This window comes from Carassius gibelio, chromosome A20 (genome assembly GCF_023724105.1).
Source record: "Carassius gibelio isolate Cgi1373 ecotype wild population from Czech Republic chromosome A20, carGib1.2-hapl.c, whole genome shotgun sequence".
Taxonomy (NCBI): domain Eukaryota; kingdom Metazoa; phylum Chordata; class Actinopteri; order Cypriniformes; family Cyprinidae; genus Carassius; species Carassius gibelio.
This window is the reverse complement of record NC_068390.1, coordinates 12,821,257-12,842,706: the sequence shown is the minus strand read 5'-3', so window position 1 is coordinate 12,842,706 and position 21,450 is coordinate 12,821,257. Positions and strand designations below refer to the sequence as shown.

At 36.8% G+C, this 21,450-nt stretch overlaps 2 protein-coding genes and 1 long non-coding RNA gene across 4 annotated transcripts; 2 read left to right on the top strand and 1 right to left on the bottom strand.

Moving 5' to 3' along the window:
- Positions 1–264: 264 nt before the first annotated feature.
- LOC127938657 (ectonucleotide pyrophosphatase/phosphodiesterase family member 5) lies at positions 265–7,661 on the top strand. 2 transcript variants are annotated; one of them, XM_052535432.1, is made up of 4 exons: positions 265–322; positions 3,334–4,181; positions 4,651–4,827; positions 5,473–7,661. In XM_052535432.1, the coding sequence occupies exons 2-4, from the start codon at positions 3,347–3,349 to the stop codon at positions 5,853–5,855; spliced, it is 1,395 nt and encodes a 464-aa protein (XP_052391392.1). In that variant the 5' UTR covers positions 265–322; positions 3,334–3,346; the 3' UTR covers positions 5,856–7,661. The 2 variants fall into 2 exon arrangements, with proteins under 2 accessions (XP_052391392.1, XP_052391391.1); XM_052535431.1 differs by having other exon boundaries at positions 312–357.
- Positions 7,662–7,887: 226 nt separating this feature from the next.
- LOC127938659 (eukaryotic translation initiation factor 5-like) lies at positions 7,888–13,684 on the bottom strand. The gene is made up of 12 exons (XM_052535436.1): positions 13,607–13,684; positions 13,143–13,352; positions 12,372–12,651; positions 12,094–12,175; positions 11,836–12,008; positions 10,616–10,727; positions 10,327–10,448; positions 10,072–10,230; positions 9,822–9,983; positions 8,874–9,038; positions 8,395–8,532; positions 7,888–8,259 (listed from the first exon to the last, which is right to left on the bottom strand). Exons 3-12 carry the CDS (start codon positions 12,441–12,443, stop codon positions 8,161–8,163), a joined length of 1,284 nt encoding a protein of 427 aa, XP_052391396.1. The 5' UTR covers positions 12,444–12,651; positions 13,143–13,352; positions 13,607–13,684; the 3' UTR covers positions 7,888–8,160.
- On the top strand, positions 11,012–21,316 carry LOC127938663 (uncharacterized). Its single transcript, XR_008148771.1, has 3 exons — positions 11,012–11,161; positions 20,567–21,001; positions 21,077–21,316. It is a non-coding gene; the product is annotated as an uncharacterized LOC127938663 (long non-coding RNA).
- The last annotated feature ends 134 nt before the right edge of the window (positions 21,317–21,450 follow it).

Genomic DNA, 21,450 nt, shown 5'->3' with positions numbered 1-21,450 from the left:
AGTTAATATATCTAAAATAAAATATAAAATACAATTGTACACAACCAAAAGTAATTATTTCGGATGACAGTAGATGATTTGCATTTACGACTATCATTTAGACTGCAGTAGCCATTAGCCTAACATATATTAATACACACTAACAAACTATTACATAAAAAAAATCTAATTAATAGTGTTGTTAACGTTTAGCGCTGATGATTTTTTCCAATGACTTTTCTTTCTTCTAATGAGATTTTTTTTGGTGAGCGAGAAGTAGGCGGGACTTCCTGTGCTTGAGCCAGTGTTTATTTTTTTGCAGAGCCAAATATCGTCCACGGAGGTAAGATGAACGTTCACTTGCATGCATACACACAGGTTAGATTCGTTTAATTGCAAATGTTTTCACTGTGAAGGTGCTTGATATCGGAGACGGTTTCATAATGTATTGTAATGTCATTAAGCGTTGTCATAGATCATGCAGTGCGCTAACTTGAGCTATAATAACGGTTTTCCGTTCGTTTACAGCAGGTGCTGTTGAGGGGAGAAGCACACTGGTTAGTGGAGGATAATGTTCTAGAATATTATATTTTACATAACAGATTGTTTTGTAGATGTTTTCAAAAAGAAGGAAACGAGTGAAGCGAGCCAGTTTGGTGACGGGGACAGAAATGCGCTGCATTGTGTATGATGTCATCATCTTCCATTTTCACTGACGCACTGTACAATTGAATTATTTTGATACATTTGACACCCGTTCAAAGCATTTATAGTGCGAAATGTATCCAGTTAGTTGTTACATTTGGTATAAGAGAAATGCACCTGTTAACTGAGCAGGCGCGCTGAACTGACATGACCGAATATGACATGAGCTACATAACCATTGCATACATGCAGTGCCATTCAGAACAATGCGCGACCAATTGCAGTCTTTTTAAAGACAGATACAAGCGGATACTTTTTTATTTTTATTTATTTTTTTAGGTGAGTCATTGTTGTGTAATATGTTTTTTCCCCACACAATTATCTTTTTATTTGATCTTATTCTGAGTCAGATCTTTTGCAGAGCTGCATTCCCCTGTGAGAAATCATCGCAATTTATTGTAAACCACAGTTATATAATATATTATAAAATATAGGGACAATATATAATAATAAAGTGAAAATAAAATATAATAAAATAAAGTTAAAATGTACTAAACTATAAATCAACAATATTTTTCATATTTAACTTTTTCATTTATTTCTCATTTCAGTTATTTATTTGTTTATAGTGGCCATCTTTTATTTATTTTTATTTTTTATTTTTTTTGATTATTGATCTTTTCAAGCTGCATTCCCCTGAGATAAATCATTAATTGTTTTTAAATATATTGATTAAAATTTTAAATAAATAATAATCTGGTATATATATACAGTATTGTTCAAAATAATAGCAGTACAATGTGACTAACCAGAATAATCAAGGTTTTTCGTATATTTTTTTATTGCTACGTGGCAAACAAGTTACCAGTAGGTTCAGTAGATTCTCAGAAAACAAATGAGACCCAGCATTCATGATATGCACGCTCTTAAGGCTGTGCAATTGGGCAATTAGTTGAATTAGTTGAAAGGGGTGTGTTCAAAAAAATAGCAGTGTGGCATTCAATCACTGAGGTCATCAATTTTGTGAAGAAACAGGTGTGAATCAGGTGGCCCCTATTTAAGGATGAAGCCAACACTTGCTGAACATGCATTTGAAAGCTGAGGAAAATGGGTCGTTCAAGACATTGTTCAGAAGAACAGCGTACTTTGATTAAAAAGTTGATTAGAGAGGGGAAAACCTATAAAGAGGTGCAAAAAATGATAGGCTGTTCAGCTAAAATGATCTCCAATGCCTTAAAATGGAGAGCAAAACCAGAGAGACGTGGAAGAAAACGGAAGACAACCATCAAAATGGATAGAAGAATAACCAGAATGGCAAAGGCTCAGCCAATGATCACCTCCAGGATGATCAAAGACAGTCTGGAGTTACCTGTAAGTACTGTGACAGTTAGAAGACGTCTGTGTGAAGCTAATCTATTTTCAAGAATCCCCCGCAAAGTCCCTCTGTTAAAAAAAGGCATGTGCAGAAGAGGTTACAATTTGCCAAAGAACACATCAACTGGCCTAAAGAGAAATGGAGGAACATTTTGTGGACTGATGAGAGTAAAATTGTTCTTTTTGGGTCCAAGGGCCACAGGCAGTTTGTGAGACGACCCCCAAACTCTGAATTCAAGCCACAGTACACAGTGAAGACAGTGAAGCATGGAGGTGCAAGCATCATGATATGGGCATGTTTCTCCTACTATGGTGTTGGGCCTATTTATCGCATACCAGGGATCATGGATCAGTTTGCATATGTTAAAATACTTGAAGAGGTCATGTTGCCCTATGCTGAAGAGGACATGCCCTTGAAATGGTTGTTTCAACAAGACAATGACCCAAAACACACTAGTAAACGGGCAAAGTCTTGGTTCCAAACCAACAAAATTAATTTTATGGAGTGGCCAGCCCAATCTCCAGACCTTAATCCAATTGAGAACTTGTGGGGTGATATCAAAAATGCTGTTTCTGAAGCAAAACCAAGAAATGTGAATGAATTGTGGAATGTTGTTAAAGAATCATGGAGTGGAATAACAGCTGAGAGGTGCCACAAGTTGGTTGACTCCATGCCACACAGATGTCAAGCAGTTTTAAAAAACTGTGGTCATACAACTAAATATTAGTTTAGTGATTCACAGGATTGCTAAATCCCAGAAAAAAAAAAAATGTTTGTACAAAATAGTTTTGAGTTTGTACAGTCAAAGGTAGACACTGCTATTTTTTTGAACACACCCCTTTCAACTAATTGCCCAATTGCACAGCCTTAAGAGCGTGCATATCATGAATGCTGGGTCTCATTTGTTTTCTAACAATCTACTGAACCTACTGGTAACTTGTTTGCCACGTAGCAATAAAAAATATACTAAAAACCTTGATTATTCTGGTTAGTCACATTGTACTGCTATTATTTTGAACAATACTGTATATATCAAATCTAGTTTCTCAGAAAGTTTTCGCAGAAACTAGATTTGAATGACTTTAAAACCACATTACAAACTTGACGAAACAGGAATACACTTTTATGTGAGTGTGTTTATATTAAATTAGAAATGTGCATATCTTAATTTGTTTGCAATTTGCTTATTGCATGTTCACCAGAATACCACTAATAAAGTTTTACCCACTCTGTTGCTATTAATCACAAAATGAAATGTTGTCAGTGGTCAAAACTTTCTTTCCTTCCCCATTCATGGCTAACAAATTAGCTTTTTGTTGGTCTCCCTTTCGTAGAACATCTTACATCATGCCAGACCTCTTAGTGATTAAGAGCTGCTTCCTGAGTTGCTTATTAGTACTGCTTCAGACATCGAGCTCACAGCAGGACGAGCAAAGCCAGCTGCTACTGGTGTCCTTTGATGGCTTCCGCTGGGACTATGTGAATCGAGTACCCACACCCAATTTCCGTGCCCTGATGGATGAAGGGGTACAGGTGGAACAAGTGGAAAACACCTACATCACCAAAACCTACCCGAACCACTATACCTTAGTGACAGGATTACACGCCGAAACCCACGGCATTGTTGCTAACGAAATGTATGACCCCATTCACAACCGCTCCTTTTCTATGGAGGGACCTGAGGTGTATGATGCATGGTGGTGGGAGGAGGCTGTGCCGCTGTGGGTCACCAATCAGAAGGCCGGGCGGAAGAGCGGAGCTGCCATGTGGCCTGGATCAGACGTAGCGATTGGTGGAACATTCCCAACACATTACTTGAGTTATAATGCGTCAATGCCATTTGAGACCCGAGTCAACAAACTCATTGACTGGTTCTCAGGGCCGGAGGCCATCAATTTTGGTGTCTTGTACTGGGAGGAGCCAGATGAGAGTGGGCATAACTTGGGGCCAGAGAGCCCGCTAATGGATGTAGTCATAGCAGACATCGATGAGAAGTTGGGATTCCTCAGGGAAAAGCTCAAAACCGCTGGCCTTTATGATAAAGTCAATCTCATTGTTACGAGTGATCATGGAATGGCACAGTTATCACATGATAAGATTATTGAGCTGGACACCTACGTCAGTCGTGATCTTTACACATGGATAGACAAGAGCCCTGTAGTTGGTATTTTGCCAAAAGAAGGTAAGAATGAATATGAAGCATTGTTTTTTTTATTGCTTATTACACTATTCTTGTAATTGGGTGTTTCTTCCACTATCTTCTTTTTCTATAAATTAAGTAAAGATCACATTAATACTGTAGTGAAAATGCCAAAATATGCTTAATCAATGTTTAATCTTAAATGCTTTGCTTTATGCAAAAAGTGTGAAAAAATAGATAAATTATTATAAGTTTAGGATGCATAAAGCCTAGCTAAGAAATTAATTTTAGCAAGATAAATGAGTCTGTCATTTTATTCCAAAAATGTATAGAAAGTAATTTAGATTTACCGTTTTTTTACATCACAGAATACAATACAACAAAATATGCCTATTTTATAAATGGCAAAAATATGCCTATAGTTTAAGAAACACCCAGCTGCTGATGTTATATGTTAGAATTGGTGACACATGCTTTATAGATTTTGAGTGTTATTCTCTTCTTAACCCAGGTAAACTTGAAGAGGTCTACAGTTTGTTGAAGAATGCCAACCCTAACATGCTTGTTTATAAAAAGGAGGAGATCCCAGATCATTACCACTACAGACACAATGTCAGGATCATGCCTCTGATCATTGAGGCCAAAGAGGGCTGGACGGTCATGCAGAACAGAAACGCATCTTTTATGTGTGAGTATTAATATTTACACATAATTTAAGCAGAACATAGTACGATAAGCTATTAAAAGAATAGTCCACCCATAAATAAAAATTTGCTGAAAATGTACTCACCCTCCGGCCATCCAAGAGTTTATTTCTTCATTGTAACAGATTTGGAGAAATTTAGCATTACATCAATTGCCTCCCAGTGGATCCTCTGCAGTGAATGGGTGCCGTCAGAATGAGAGTCCAAACAGCTGATAAAAACATCACAAGAATCCACAAGTAATCAACACCACCCCAGTGCGTCAGTTAATGTCTTGTGAAGCATAAAGCTTAATGATGTATTGTTTATTACAAATACTTGTTTTTTTATTCTTAACGAGGCATTAAGTGATGGGCTGGAGTTCTGTTGTGGATTATTGTGATGTTTTTATAAGACTCTAATTCTGACGGCACCCATCCACTAAAAATGGATCCATTGGTGAGAAAGTTATGTAATGCTGAATTTCTCCAAATCTGTTCTGATGAAGAATCAAACTTATCTAAATCTTGGATGGACTGAGGGTGATTACATTTTCAGGTGAACTGTTTGTTTAATGTCATCGATGTGTTTACTGATCAGTATCAGCGATGTCTTTGCAATTGCTTAATGAATACATGCTTGATTTGCAGTGGGAAACCATGGTTATAACAACAGCCTTCCCAGCATGCACCCTGTGTTTGTTGCCCGTGGTCCCGCTTTCCGCCGCGACTACACCAAAGCCTCCATGCGCTCCGTCGACCTCTATCCTCTCATGTGCAGCATTCTTGGTCTCAAGCCCTTGCCCAACAATGGCTCTTTGTCAAGTGTGCAGGATGTCTTAGTGGAGACGTCAACCCCAAAGCCAGTGGTCCCGCCTGTGCCCAGAGAGCCTTCCTACGCCTGGGCCGTGGGATCCATCCTCGGCGCTACCCTCGTGATTGGCTTTCTCTTCATCTATGTGCAACAGGTGACACAGCGGCAGCTACTGCCACTGCATCTGTCCAATAGTGAAATAACACAACCCTTACTGTAGGGTCAAACACAAGGGTTGTCGGCACTTTTCTCACATGAGGTTCTCAAAGTATGTAGCACTGATTATCTCTCCAGTGCCACAGATCTCAATTCATTCTAAAATATTTCTGATAACATTTTTTAAGCAGTCAGCATGGTCGCTTGAATTCAAAAGTGATCGATATCCACGGTACCATGCCAAAGCCAAATATACCAAAAGCAATATGGGGAAAGATGCTACAGTGGAAAAAAGGTTGTGCAATCATCAAAATCATAGCTGACTAAACCAATAGTGCCCTCTTCTGGTGAAGCTGTCAGTGAGACCTTTATTCTAGTCCTCTAAAATCTAGTATTTGAAAAAAAAAAAAAATTAGCATCCCCATGCTTTTCCTTTCAATTTGAATCTGACATTAATTTAATAAGAGAGAGTTGACATTACCTTGAATTGAATTTAAAGAATGTTCCAGGTTGAAATTGCTTGCATTTGTGGCATAATGTTAATTATAACAGAAAATGTATTTCCATTTCCTCCTTTTCTTTAAAAACAACATAAAATACCAATCTGGGATACAGAAAGGCACAGTAGAAAACTGAACTAATTTATACACATTAACAGTAAAATAATAATTTAATACTATTTAAATAAAACATTAAAATGCTCATTGTTTCAGTTGCATAGACACAATTAGCAAATAATATGAACGTTAATATAAAATATGATTTTAAAGTGAAAAATTACTTGATTTAATTTTTTTCCCCATGACAATGAAATGCTATAATCCCTTTTATTTTTCACTATTCTTTGATGAAAAGGAAGTTCAAAAGAACAGCATTTATTTTAAATAGAATTCTTTTATAACATTATATAATGTCCCATTTAAGCTCAAATAATGCACATTTCAATATTATTTATTTAATGGGAAGCTTGGTCTCATTTACTTCTTTCATTGTAAGTGCATCATTATAACCTCTTTTTTTCTTTTAATAATTAAGAAAGTTAAAATAATTGTTTATTTTGATTAACACTATGCCACAAATGTTGTTTATTGAGTTTAGCTTGTGTTGAACCCAGACTATTCCTTTAACTGAATGTTAAGGATATTTAACATTCTGAACAAAAAACTTAAGAGAGGTTAGTAGCAGTCACTTTTTGAACTTGTTATTCTCATATCCATCATCAGTTTTGTTTGTCAATTAGTTAAATGCAGTTGTTTAAGTTGGCAGTTTAATGTTAATAAGTGTTAATGAAAAGAAGCTGGTAGTTGTCAAACTACCTCCATGTTGCACTAAGATCAATGTAAGCTAATCAGGATAGACGGATGAATATTAGACTAGTGGGATGTTTTAGCTTATCTGCGTTTTGCACAATGTAATGCCATCCAAAATTTATATAAAAAGGGTGTGGGTGCCAAAAATTGACATCAAGTAGTAATAGTATAAGTCCTCTGTTGATATATTTTGTACTTTTGAAAATAGCATTTAACAAAAAGCCCTGTGTGGGGCAAAACACTGTGATCGGTCTTCTACTGGTGCAAAGACTTAAAGAAAAATAATTATGATCTTTGATATTAATGTTGCTAAAGTAGTAGTAGTTAGCTGCTTGCAGAATGTTAGGATCGTTTCTGTTATTAAGAAGGAAATTATGACGTTCTATATGGACGTGTGCAGAGACTGTTGTGTTTTGTGTAAAGTATTTCATTGATTTACTGGATATTTATTACATATTCTGGATTTTATGTCGGATTTTGACCTGTCAAAAGTCCCATAACTAAAACATTACTTTAAATGTGTGCTACATTAAAATGTTAATAAATGCCTGATTTGGAAACTTCTGAGTGCTTGATATCTACCTAGTGTAATTCTTATTAGTGGTAACAACCCATTTCTCTTTATTCTTGTGATGCAAAGCTGAATTTTCAGCATCATTACTTCAGTGTCATGATCTTTCAGAAATCATAAGATGCTGACTTGTACTATTATAGACGTTTAGACTCAAACTTTTGAACACCCTTTATAATATTAACAGTGTCAAAATCAACAATACAGACAAACGGTGGAATTCACAGGCAAATCTTTATTAGTTGCAAAAATACAAGGGGAACTTGTGTAAATTTATGCTCTATAATCTAAGAAACTCATGCATACAAACAACAGCAACAATTCATCAATAGACCTGGTGAGGAAAAGACTAAAATAAGAAGCTTTGAGCAGAGCGCTAACCCAGGCCTAGAGCTGAAGAAAAGGCCAAAGGAGGTGAAAGGCATGCGTCTGACAAAAAGAAGCTGAGCAGTATGTGAAGAGGCAACTGAAGATTTTTGGTTTCATCTTTAAATGGCATCAATATCAATGTCCTCCTCCTCGTGGTCGGGCTTCACGGGTTTTGTGGTCTCCATTTTCAACTCCCGGGCAGATGAGGAATACACCACCTAGAGAAAAACAAGATAAAAGTAAATTCTGTGCGGTCTTACAACGCTTATCAAGTATCTAACAACTACTTTATCATGTTTCATAACCAGGATTTATCGTAAGATCAAAGTAAATAATGTAATGCAGCTTTTTACCTCAACATTGTCATCCTCATCTTCCTCTTCCTCGCTGCCCTCACTCTCCTCCTCTGCCTCCTTGAGCCATTTAACAAAGGGCTCTGCCTTGGCATGAATCTCTTTAGCCAACTCTTTGGAGACATACTTCTTAGAAACCTATAACAGAAACATCACAAGCCTAAACTCGAGAATACGAGGCTATTCAAGTATGCTTGCTGCCATCTGACCCTGGGCTCTCCAGCCGCATACAGGTCACAGACGTTACCATATTACAACCCCATCAGACACTCAGGCTAAAATAACAAGGGTTGTCTAGCAACAGGTAACTGACCACATCATCCTTCCACCTATGTTTTTTCAGAGACCTGCCAGAGATCAGAATTGGATTCATGCATCTAAACTACTTAAATCATAAGATTTTTTTTTGGCTTTGACCTACATAGTTTCATCTGAGATTCTAGAAGGTTAAGTCTAGAGGCGGTGTGTTGACAGGTTACCTTTTCAGCCCATGCAAGTATGACATCTTCCTCCAGCATATCTGCATCATACAGGTCTTTGAGTATGATGGGGACTCTGGGTAAGAGCTGAGTCTGATGCAGCTTCACCAGGCACTCAAAGCCACCCAGAAGATATTTCTGGGCTTTCTTATTGTTGTGGCAGAACTGTGGGCAGACAATGTAAACTTCTTACACTTAATATAGTGCATAAACAAGCCAGTATGAAAGTGTTATTTGTAAAAGCACCATTAGTGCAGTTTAACTAAAGGAATAAGGTTTGTACACACAGGAAGACCAAAAGGGTTCAAATCATACTACTACTATAATATCAAAATCATAGCATGAATTTGTTAAATAACTGAAATATTAACAAAATCTCGGGGTACTTCAAGTAAATATTTTAAGTCTAAGAGGTTTGATGAACCAAGGAAAAAAAAAAAAAAAGAATTCAAGCTGTCAGAGTTACAGTTTCAAGTCACACTCTAAATCAAGGGGCCTCAAATTAAAATAAGCAACTAAGCACTGATATGGGCTTAAAAAAGAAAAAGATATAAATAAAAATAAATGGATACATTTCAATTCACATCCCCAGCAAACCAGAACATACCGGTGTTTGCTGGGATTATCTTGGGAAACATGGATGTATGATATAGCCTAATTTTAGGAGTATGATTTCCATTTCTGGAAACAACATTTATAATGAATACACATTTTTCTAGTTATGCCAGGCAAATATATTTTTTTGAATTTTATTTTATAATACATTAAATTGTAAGTTCCAAATGACTGAAAAAAAGGAATGTGAGCTCGTTGGGCAAACAGAGTGGGAACCATGAAAATACATTCAGATATTCAAATATTGTTGTCCTACTGAAACAGTAGTCATTCAATCAAAAAGGTTGAGAACCACTGTTTTAAATGATGAGGCTATGAACTATGAGGACATACCCTGAGGAAGTGACGCTTGTACTTCTTGATCTGTTCACGGATGTTCTCATCAAAGAGCAGCTCGCTCAGGATCAGAGGACCCATGGCCTTCACATCCAGCCTTTCAGCCTCCGCCAAGATCTCTTTATCTGCAGAGTCAATCGTGCCACTGTCCTTCTTTTCCTGAAGAGCAGAAACACAGAACAGTGCTGGATAAGAACGGTCTAGAGCAATTATTCCCAAATTTTCAGTATAATATTAGGATAAACACCTTCACAAAGTTGTAAAATATGTTGACCCTCTCCTCCAGTGATTTTTCCAAGTCCTCAGTGAGCGTGAGACCCTTGGCATGCTCGCTGATCTCCTCCATCCTGCGACGCTGGGCCTCCTCTGTGGTCTCCTCAGCCCAGTCTCCATCATCATCATCCTCCTATCATTAGATCACATCAACACCAGTATTTCTCATCCCTTACGCTGTCTAGTCTGAAAGTGTTTTTTCAGGAGATTACGTAAAAGCAGCACTCACCACAACATCAGGGGCATCGATGTCATCGTGGTTTCCAGCCTCTCCACCACTTGAGCCATTCTCTTTGTCCTTCTTTCGGTTCTTCTTTTCCTTTTCTTTTTTCACAGATCCACTGTCAGTCTCTACCCCAACAGGACAGGAGAGTTCATGAACATCAAATCAACATGGCACGGGTCAGAAAATCTGAGTTTTTAACCACCATTACAATCACATACTAAGCCTAAAATAGATTGTGGTAACAAATTACCCAGGCCATCCTTTAGTTTTAAAGCGAAAGTAATGAAATTACCTGGTGGGTTTTTGAGAATGAAGGTGCAGAGTTTGTGTCTGGTGTCCAACATGCCTCGGTAACCACAAGCCTTGCAGGAGTTTCCAATGGTCTGCTTCTTGGGATTAATGTGCTACAGTGAGGAGAACATTTGAAGTCAGTGTTTTAAACTATAAACAGGTGGTGCAACAAATTCAGCTGCAAATCTGTGAAGCTTTGTGTACATGACACCTGCAGAAATCATTTTGTTGCTGGAAAAATGTATCCTTTGCCCTGTATACAGGTGCAGGCCTGTGTGTTACAGTATGTCCTATGACCCTACAGAGAGGATATAAGGCTGACTGCAGCATGAAACAGAAACCAGGCCAGCTGAGACCATGCAAAAATCTCAGGAAGTCCTCAGTACTGCATTGCAGAGGAAAATCAGCAGGGGTAAAAGACCAAGGCTTTTCATCTCTCGAAACAAGACACTTTTAATGAAACTTCTGTCCTTCCACTGAAAGTCCATGCTTAACCATACTTGTGTGACGCAAGAACAAACCTCATTGGTTCTCGTGGATAAATCAGGTATGTTTGAGCGTCTGTTTATCATAAGTGATCCATATATGATGTTCTTTAAATAGGCCTGGGAGGTATATTGACTTTAAGGTATTTTTGTATTTTCAAAAATTATTTAGGATAAGTAAATACAGTTTGTCAACAGTAGTTTGAAGTTGTAAGTGAAAATTGAAAAACAACAAGGACACAGAGTGAGCGGTCTTTGCATGAGACATGATATATATTAAGCACTTCCATCAAACTCATAAGCATAGTTTGATCCAGCTTGCGGTCAGGTGATCTGACAGATACACGCATGTGCTATTTGAACGAATGTCTTGTGGGTTTGGAATGACGTGAGTAAATGACAGAACTTTAATTTTTGGGTTAACAATGCCATTATGATAAGACCCTCCTTATCTTGAGTTTGGAAACTGAAAACGAGACTGAATGTAACAATGAAAAACTGAAGGTGGCTTGTATACGGCTATTGACACAGCTTATGTCCTCTGTACACCTGCAAAACAATCTTAACACATAGAAGCTACATGCATGACCCCATAGAGACCTGCATACTCTGCAACATGCATTCAAATATAAAGGGCACCCAGTTCAACATGCACTGGTTCATCAGTAGTCTCACTTCAACAAAGACCTTTCTATGCAAGTGTATATGGCAAAATGGAAATGGAGGATGCATTTACCAAATCAGTTTCAGGATTGTCACACTCAGGACACAGCACAAACTTGCGAATGAATCCATCTAGCATGTCTTGCAGTTTGTTTGCCTCATGAGATCCATTGACAATGTAGCGGTCATTCTTGGCATCAAACTGGGTTTGGGCTCCCAACTCACAACCAAAGAATTTGGTGGGATCTAAACAGAAGTTACAACAAGTCAAATGGGAAAAATCAATATTTAAGAAAATTGAAGCGACTTCGCTTTAAAAAGCACTACTCACATGTCGGAGGCCTATTAAGAGCCTTGGCAACATCAACCATGTTGACTATTACGGTCTTTATTCCATTCCCCTTGCCTTCCACCTGTGAAAAACAAACATGGTTTAGGTTGCATCTAATTTTTTTTTTTTTTTTACATATATAGGTGGTTAATGGTAAATATTCATACATTTACATATACATACATACACATATATATATATATATATATATATATAATCTATATTAACATTAACAAGAAATAAATATTAACCCCCAGCCATAGAGGTTAAACACCCACCTTAGCAATGATTCGGGGCATTTTATAGCGGTAGAACTGGTCTAACACGCTGCGATTGACATTGACAGACATTTTGGCTTCCCGTATGGTTTATCAGCAAGACGAGAAGATTTTGAATTGGTAATTATTAGTATCTTCTGTTTGAAGAGGAGGGGATGACATAAACGACTGCAAAAGTACTTTGTCTCTGACATGAAAAGGGCACAGCCAGTGAGGCTCCAGGCTTCGGGCTCGTTGACTAAGTTCCCCCCAAACAGGTTCCGGCAACTGCACTATAGCACTGCAAAAAGGACATGAGGAATGAGGATTAAGAGCAGAACACAGAGAGTATGGCATCATTTCCAGCCTAGTATCAACCATAGCAGACATATAAATCGAGGTGTGGTGCACCCATTCTCAATAAGCCTGGCTAGTTATCTACTAGGACCACCTGTCATTGTGATATTGGGGTCTGCACGTCAATGTGCTGTTTGCACACAACTCAACTTGCTATTAATTATAGAAAACAATGGCATAGTCAGACCCAGGCATTCGGGAGCAGCATTTACTTGCATGCTGATGGGATGAAACCCCAAACAGAGCTCTGTTGAGCAAGCCCATGCTGCAGAGTGCGTCACAACATGAGAGGACGCCATTTTATTCGGTGCAGCATGCAACACATAAGACTGACGCGAACTCGTACATCCGATTAACCGAGCCAACTATCGCGAGAGTATGTGAGCAGACACACGAGACACAAAAATACAGTAGAAATCACAGAGATCAACGTACCTTTCCCATCCGTAGCTCCTGTCGTCCAGGTACTCACCGTTTTCGCAAAACAAAGACATAAACACACCGCTGGTCGCCCTGGGAAGAAGTGAACTACTGGTTTCAGTGGTCGGTTTAGTTCGAAACGCTGGTTAGGGGTCGGACTGGGTTACACCTTGCGGAGCAGAGTGATTAACCCTGGACAGAAAGCTCACGATGCCCTCAGGGGACCTGAAATAAAACAGCATTCCTGAGCAAAACTATACAACGAAGCATAATAATGCCGTTGTGAACTAACAGGACTGACGTATAAAAGCTAGTCAGCTAAGTTAGCTAACATATAGAAACATTACCAGAAACCTAACACGCAGTGTCTCCTCAAGCCTCAGTTCGAATTTATTTATCAAATGTGACTTTAAAAAAAATATTATTCAGAAGAACTCCCTGATGGATAGGCCAGTATGTTTTCGCGAAGTTCTACTCACCTCTCGCACGCTTCTGCTCGTATGCTAAACCACAATGAGCACATAAGACCTCGTGACTTCCAATCTTAACTCAGCTACAAACTAGCCCCGCCCCCTGTCCTAAATGGATGTTTTGATTGGCCCCTTCGCCTCACTGGATTCTATTTCATTTGTCAAATTTTGCTATCAATCATATTGAACAGTTGGCATCACACTTTACTTGCTGATTAGGAAAGGTGTCTTTTTGTTGCCAATAACATTACTTTTTAAATGTTTTATAGGTAATGGCAGATATGCTGATTTGGTCATTACTGTTATGGATGAATATGTCCCCATCATGTTTGTCTTGATATATTGAATAAAATCAAACCTTTATTAGATTATAGGTGATTGCAGTGTTTTGGCTTCCGCCATTTATTTCTTTAATCTAATTAAAACATTTCTTTCCTATAATTTTATTTTTTTATTATAATTTTGATTAAAATGTGCATTGTTTTAGTATTTCAACATATACACAACAGATATAACTATACACAAACATGTCATGAAAATGCCTCTCCTTTTACATATTCTTCTTTTGGAAGCATCACAAATTCCACATATAGCCTGGGACAGTGGATGCCACACAGAGTGAATTCTCTGGATGTGTTTACAAACCTCTGGAACAAAAGAACCTGGCTGTGCACATCATGGTGTAGGCCAGTAGAGAGGAATGCATTGGACAGCCAGTGTGGGTTCACTGGATTACCTGTGGCATTTTCAAGGTTCAGAGGGTTTATTGTTGTAAAATACTGTGACTAAATCCTTTACTCTGTCGTGTACAAAAGAAAATATAAAAAAACAAAAACAAGAGAGAGAGAGAGAGAGAGAGAGAGAGAGAGAGAGAGAGAAAGAAAACATCGCAACTCAGTCCACTTGTTCTGAAATGAAAGAATAAAGAATTTGAAATGCAGGGACTCGTAAAGGGGATAGTTACGCAAAAATTAAAACCCTGTCATCAATTACTCATCCTCTTGTAGAAAGTCAAAACATGTATGACTTTCTTTCTTGTGTGGAAGACAAAACAAAGAAGTTTTGAAGAATTTGATAACAGTTTTGGTACCCATTGACTTACATTGTATTTTGTGTCCATACAAATGTAAAAAGGAAGCGCAAACCATTTAATTATCAACATTCTTCCAAATGTCTTATTTTGTCTTCCAACGAAGAAAGTCATTTGGAATGACATGAGGGTGAGTAAAGGATGAATTAATTTCATTTATTGGATGGACTATACTTTAATCTCATGACAGTGTCAAAAGTGACACAATTTACCAATTAGGGGCATTAAATATGTTTGGTTATTAAAAAAAATAGTTATATAAGAGTTCTGTAAAAAAAAAAACACCCCCTTAATTTTAAAAACCAAACAGGTAAACATAAGATGGACTTTATAGGTATCATATACATTTAACTATTAATGTTTGACCACATTGAATTCCTTTCTTTAATAGCATTAAATATTAAAATGTAAGTCTTCTATAAGATACACTGTTTCTTTACTTGGTTCTGTTTGTGATTTACTTGCACATTCTCCAGGGAATTTTTGCTCTACCTCTGCCAAAACAGGTTGAGAACATCTGTGGGAATTCTTCAGGTCTTATTACAGATTTCCCGATTGGATTGAAGTCAGTGCTCTGGCAGAGGTGTTCCAGAATAACAACCATTTTCTTGCTATTCATAGTTTTTCCCTTGTGTGCTTATCCCTGCTGATGAAATGAACGTTGCCCCGATTACAGATCTCTGGCTGGCTGAAATATAGGAGATTTGCATTCATCGCTGTTGTGTTGCTCTTCTGCTAAAAAGCAACCGCTTCTCCATGCATCACTCAGAGTTATGTTTTTACATGGAGTTTTTCCATATTTTGCTCACATTGCCATTACAAAAGTCTACCCATTTGGATCCCAGACTATTGCTTTTGGTAGTGGCAGTGGAGAGCAGAACCTATGGGATCTTTGAAAGAAAACAAAAAAAACTTGATAACTGATAAACGTCTTTAAAATTTCAGTTTTACATACATTCTAAACCATAAACATCTTAAAAACATAACTTCTATTTGACATCTGATAGGAAATGTCCTATAGACGTATTGCAAATGAACCAACACTGTCTTGCAGATGTAAATGCAGACGTTAAATAGACGTCTCCGTAGTGCTGTCAGGTAAGCATTAATGAGCATTAATGGTATTTATTGATTTTGCTGATTTTATTGAAAACGTTTCACTGTTGTATCGTGTTGCTGTACACTACTTCGACCAGCAGGCGTCACCAGTGTGGTGTTTAAAACGCTTCGAAACAGTAAATCATAGTCGAGGTCAAGGTGCATTCAGTATTTTGGTGTTAATTTAATTTAACATTTACACATCATGTTTTTGTAAAAAGACTTAATGATGTCCACCCACATCAGAAGAAAAATGTCTATATTTGTATTTAAATATAATTATTTCTCCATGTTGAAAGACGTGACCCGCGGTGCTTACGTCAGAGAGGGTCCTCGGTTGCCGCCTTTTTGGTGAATCTGTTGCGATGGATGAGATGTTAAAAAACCAAGCAAAATAATTGTAGTTTGTTTATAAGAAGAGAGTCAGTAGCTACATGTACGGTCGAATAACCATAAGTAGGTAGGAACCTAGACAGAAAGATCTACAAAGACAAAAAAAAAGTGTTAACTGTTACGGCAAACACAAAGCGGAAAGTGACGACTAAGTTGCTCTTTTTTTCTTCCTTTTTTTTTTTTTGTCAAACAGGTAACGTTAAGGAAATTAATCACCGTGTAGACCGCTCTCTGAAACTCACTGTAGTTTCGGTGATATTTACATAAATCTAAAGAGACAGTCATGCTGGATCCACTAATGCTAATCTGGAAATTAGCAGCTCATCAGATCTACTGCAGATGGCAGTGTAACAAATGCTAAATTGTAACGATCTGACTAAAACAGTCAGTGAACTCTTTACCCCATCCCTCACTGTGAAAGTCTCTCCCCCGAAAGTCCGAAGAAAAGTACAGTGCCTACTCTGAATGAAGGATGTTTTATATTCAGATGGCATCGGAAAAAAATTAACATTTAAACTGACATTTAAACTGAGTTTCCCCTTTTGTGTTTCCACCTGCTTTTCTAGGGAATCATTAATATGCAGATCAGTAAAACACCACAGACACTAAGTTTATTAATTCTCTCCAAAACACAAAAAGGACAAACAGGCATTTCCATGAAGCATATCAGCTGGATTAGTGGACATATTTTACAATGTTTTATAAACATAGCTTTAACGTATTATTTATTTCTTGTATAAATATAAAAGTCTGGACGAAGTTTCTAATGATCTTAAAAACAAACATTAAATGAGCTGTATAGACAAATGTATATTGTGAGTTTCTTCACAAAGCTAATTTAAATTATTTCTTAATGAGTAAATCGAACATGAAGGAAACGCATCAAACAAGAGCTCAGCATCAGAAATCCTTCAATACTATATAAAGGCAGCCACTTTAAATATGATCAAATATAAGTTTCATATACAAAAAAAACATAATATTGGGTAATAATAGCTTAAAATAGTTTTAAGAATATACAATTAGTTTTTAGTTTTCCCATTGGCAATTGCATTGCATTTCCCATACTTCCAGTTGTCTTATTTCAATATTTAAAGCCAGTCCACATCACGTACTCAAAGCTCACACTTCCCATTTATAATTAAACAAAGATTCCCTTCAGTGATACAGTCAGTGTTGAGTGAGGCTGTGTTGAGTCACAGTAAACAGGCTAGACAATGTTTAGAACAACTGAAATGGAAGATTGTGATAAAGGCTGATGACGCTGGTAATTAAGGGCTGATGGGGACAGGAAAGAAAAGACAACACTGACTCAGAACTTATTGAGCACACCCACCAAGATGATGTATTGACATAATACATGTCACAATCAGAGAAATGAGGTTTTGTTTAGGCGTTTTTATTTAGATATATTTTTAAAATACAATAGCTCTCCGTCGGAGACCCTGCTATTTGTATGAAAGAGTCATTATTAGCTTCACATTATGTATGTATAAGTATATGCATTAATTTCCTTTAGCCCGGAGATAACCAAGAAAAAAAGATTCGGCTTCAATTACACAGTGAAATGAGGAGCTTGAGCACAATTCTAGGTGAAACAAGAAGTTTGGGATTCGTAGGATTTGTAAAATGTTTATGAAAAAATTCTCTTACACATTTCTTTGCTCAATAAAACTTTAGAAATAGTAATACTGTGTCATATAATTTAAAATCATTGTTTTCTTTCAAATGTAATTTATGATATAATCACGCAATTCTGATATCAAAGATAATTATGAAAGCTGTTTGTGTAGCTTGTCAGTGAACTACGGTTCTTTTTAGTAAATGCTGTTCCATCTGAAAGCATGTAAAAATACCTCATTTAATAACATGTTTTTACTCCACACTACACAACTGTAAATGCATGTCACATGAACATTCATGTAGGTACTACGATGAGCACGATGCTATTGTTTACACGGTCATCAAGATTATGCAGAGGGAAGGTTTGGCAGCTTTTGTTTTCAAAAGTCTCAGTTCTGGTCAATTTACACTGAAACACAACCCCAGAGTTTTCTGACTAAAATTGGGTCTGTGGAATTTTTGGAAGTCTCTGTTTGGGTTGAAAATGCTAACAGCTTTTTCAAAGGGTTAAAGGGTTATGCCTGTAAACAACAGATATAACCATAGCAAAAGTTGTGCATTTTAAAAGAAAAACACTAAACGTAGCCTAAGTCTAATATATATATGAAAATCATACAAATTACCACTCTGGTCAGTCATGTCAAAGAGTGAAATATCATGGTTTTGGTTGTGGCCTAGTGTCTGGCTCTTAGCTTAAACCACTGCATCTTGCCAGCTTCTATATAACAAGCTCACCTAATGTTATGACAGTTTCTTACCATGTTGCAAACTCCCAGAATGCTGCAGTCTCAGAATCTCTGAAAATCTGGCCAGTATTTGACAGAGCCATTCCTCTATGGATCCATAGAGATAAGAGAATGGTGCCTGATTTAGACATCTCAATTTTGTATTTTTTATTCTCTAAAGATTTTGATTGGTACATTTGCAGTGCTTCTTCCCAGCTCTTACATTCTGCATTCCAACAATTCATTATGCTATTACAAAGACAATACTGTAAAGATAAACGATTGATTAGGTCTATATTTTGTCTTGGACTCAATATCATATTGTGTCTAAAACAATAGTACCAGACTACTGTATGTTATTGGCAGCATGTCAAGCACATAAATGTTTTACATTTTCCAAACCATTTTAGCCAATAAACCTTAAAACAAGCATATAAAATGACCTTTAATTGTAATTTTAATTAAGCAGACTTAATGTGGAATTTTGGGAACTGTAATTAAAGGGTTTCAAGTTCATCGAAAAATCTAAATTATGTCATTAATAACTCATGTAGTTCCAAACCCGTGAGACCTCATTTTATCTTTGGAACACTCGAGAATGAGTCAGTCTTTTGTTCGTTATCTGGCTCGGTTCTGTGTTCATATTCATCTCTCTCTTCACAGCAGTTCAGTCAGTGTACTGTTTGAGTAAATTAATTACTCCGGGATATTGGTTTATTTTAACATGGAGGGAGTGTCAGCCACATTAAAAAAGTTAACAGCTTAAGTCATTTGTGGATTAATGCGTATTGGAGACGCAAACCGTTTAAAACGATTCAGTTTGATTTGGTGATCTGGTTCAAAAAGATCATTACATTGAATGATTAGTTCGCGAACCGGATATCACAAACTGCTTTGTTTTGAACTCTCTCACAACAGACACGGAAGAGAAGACAATGCCGAATAAAGTCGTAGTTTTTGCTATTTTTGGACCAAAATATATTTTCGATACTTCAAAAATTTTTAACTGACCCTCTGATGTCACATGGGCTACTTTGATAATGTTTTTCTTATCTTTCTGGACATGGACAGTAGACCGTACACACAGTTTCAGTGGAGGGACTGAGAGCTCTCTGACTAAATCTAAAATATCTTAAACTCTATTCCGAAGATAAAATGAGGTCTCACAGGTTTGGAACGACATGAGGGTGAGTTATTAATGACATGATTTTGATTTTTCGATGAACTAACCCTTTAAAACACAAACTCTCACACATATTTCCTTTTCTTTTTGGTTTTCTACATTACATTGAAAATATGATTTAGAGAAACAGAAATGTAAAGGAGAGAAACAAAAGGAGGTTTCAAAACATAATGACAACCATATGTTGCTGCAACATGAGTCAAGAATTCCTGTGGTTTCCCTGAATGTTCCAGGGAGAAAGCTATGAAGGTATATTTGGTGAATTTAGTTGGAGTTGTGGAGAATAGCCACACATGTGTACAAGTAAATTTGAAGTCACAGAAAAAAGTTGCACTTTTTTTTTTCTCCCACAATCACAACACCAATAGTTACACTTTCTTGAATCCTCCACTGCAGGGGCACAAATCCTATTCTACAAGTCTCAAATCAAGAAACTTGTACGCTGACATGTTTTGCTACTATTGCTGCAGTGAATATGGTGCAAAACACATTCACACACCTGCATAAAAAATGTGAAGTCACGGACAAATTCTTAATGAGATTTGCACACTTGTAAAATGTTTTCTTAAATGTTTATTTTTTTCCTTGGATGCTTTTTCTAGCACAAACACAAGTGCATAATGACAATGGCGTGAAACTACTGCTATAGGCTCAAAGCTGTTTTTCACTTTCACTTACAAGTTTTGTGCGCTCTCCCTTTTGCACCATGTATCTGTGTGACATATGGTGCAAAAGTGATTTGTAAAGTAAACAGAGATAATAAACACTGTTGTTATGTATCTTTTATATATATATATATATATATATATATATATATATATATATATATATATATGTTTGTTTTTGTTTTTTTTCAGGTTGTAGTCGTCTATCATGTCATCTGCAACGGAGGTGTAAATTTCTTGTGATTGTCATCGTAGCGGTGCTAACAACAGGTGAAGCTGCCATCAACTACTATATTAGTCGAGATATCAACAACTATATTAGCCGAGTTAGCCACCAACTGCTGCTCTTCACTAACCCACAGAACGGGACGAGCAATATATTAATGTAGCTGGATTGGTTATCAAATATTATTTATGTTTTTTTTTATGATCTGTTGTATGGTATTTTTTTTTCTGACCATAAACCATAAAAGCCTGTAAATGTCTGTTACAGGATATTTCTCCAAGTAAAAACAGATATGCTGATTATGAGGGCTCACCCATATTTTGGGTTACCTAATTCTGCATTACATTTAAATTCATGCATTTGCCAGATGGTTTAATCCAAAGCAGCTTGTGCAGAATAAGGTACACATTTTATTGAGTTAAATTATACAAACAGTAGACTACTTTTCAAGTACTTCTTTTGTTTTTTATTTCTAGTTTGAGGTCTGGATTATGTCATCTGCAGTACATTCCAGTCTGAGCCTTTACTTGTGATTGCCATCATAACCGCGATAACATGAACTGGTAAATTAGACAATGTAAACTAGTTAAAAGAGATATGCATTTTTTATTTTAATCCATTCCCTGGGAATCAACTCCATTATTTCATCAATGTAACACTTTGCTCTACTGTTTGATCTACATGAATGCATTGTAAGGAATGGAGCTTTAATTATTTGTGATGGATTAAAAAACTAATTGCACTTTCCTTGTAGGAGGTGCATTCAGATTACATTATAAAGTGTATTTAATAATCTACAAAGACAGTTGGGACAAATTCTTTCATCTGGGTTGAATGTTTGGTAACACTT

What these genes read in the sequence shown, in the direction of transcription:
- LOC127938659 (XM_052535436.1), bottom strand. Translation starts at nt 12,443, where the DNA reads ATGTCTGTCAATGTCAATCGCAGCGTGTTAGACCAGTTCTACCGCTAT. An exon ending in TCTTAATAGGCCTCCGACAT is followed by an intron (nt 12,009 to 12,093) that starts GTGAGTAGTGCT and finishes ACTTCTGTTTAG; the next exon opens with ATCCCACCAAATTCTTTGGT. An exon ending in CATTCTCAAAAACCCACCAG is followed by an intron (nt 10,449 to 10,615) that starts GTAATTTCATTA and finishes CTGTTGGGGTAG; the next exon opens with AGACTGACAGTGGATCTGTG.
- LOC127938657 (XM_052535431.1), top strand. An exon ending in TGGTATTTTGCCAAAAGAAG is followed by an intron (nt 4,182 to 4,650) that starts GTAAGAATGAAT and finishes TTCTTAACCCAG; the next exon opens with GTAAACTTGAAGAGGTCTAC. An exon ending in CAGAAACGCATCTTTTATGT is followed by an intron (nt 4,828 to 5,472) that starts GTGAGTATTAAT and finishes CTTGATTTGCAG; the next exon opens with TGGGAAACCATGGTTATAAC.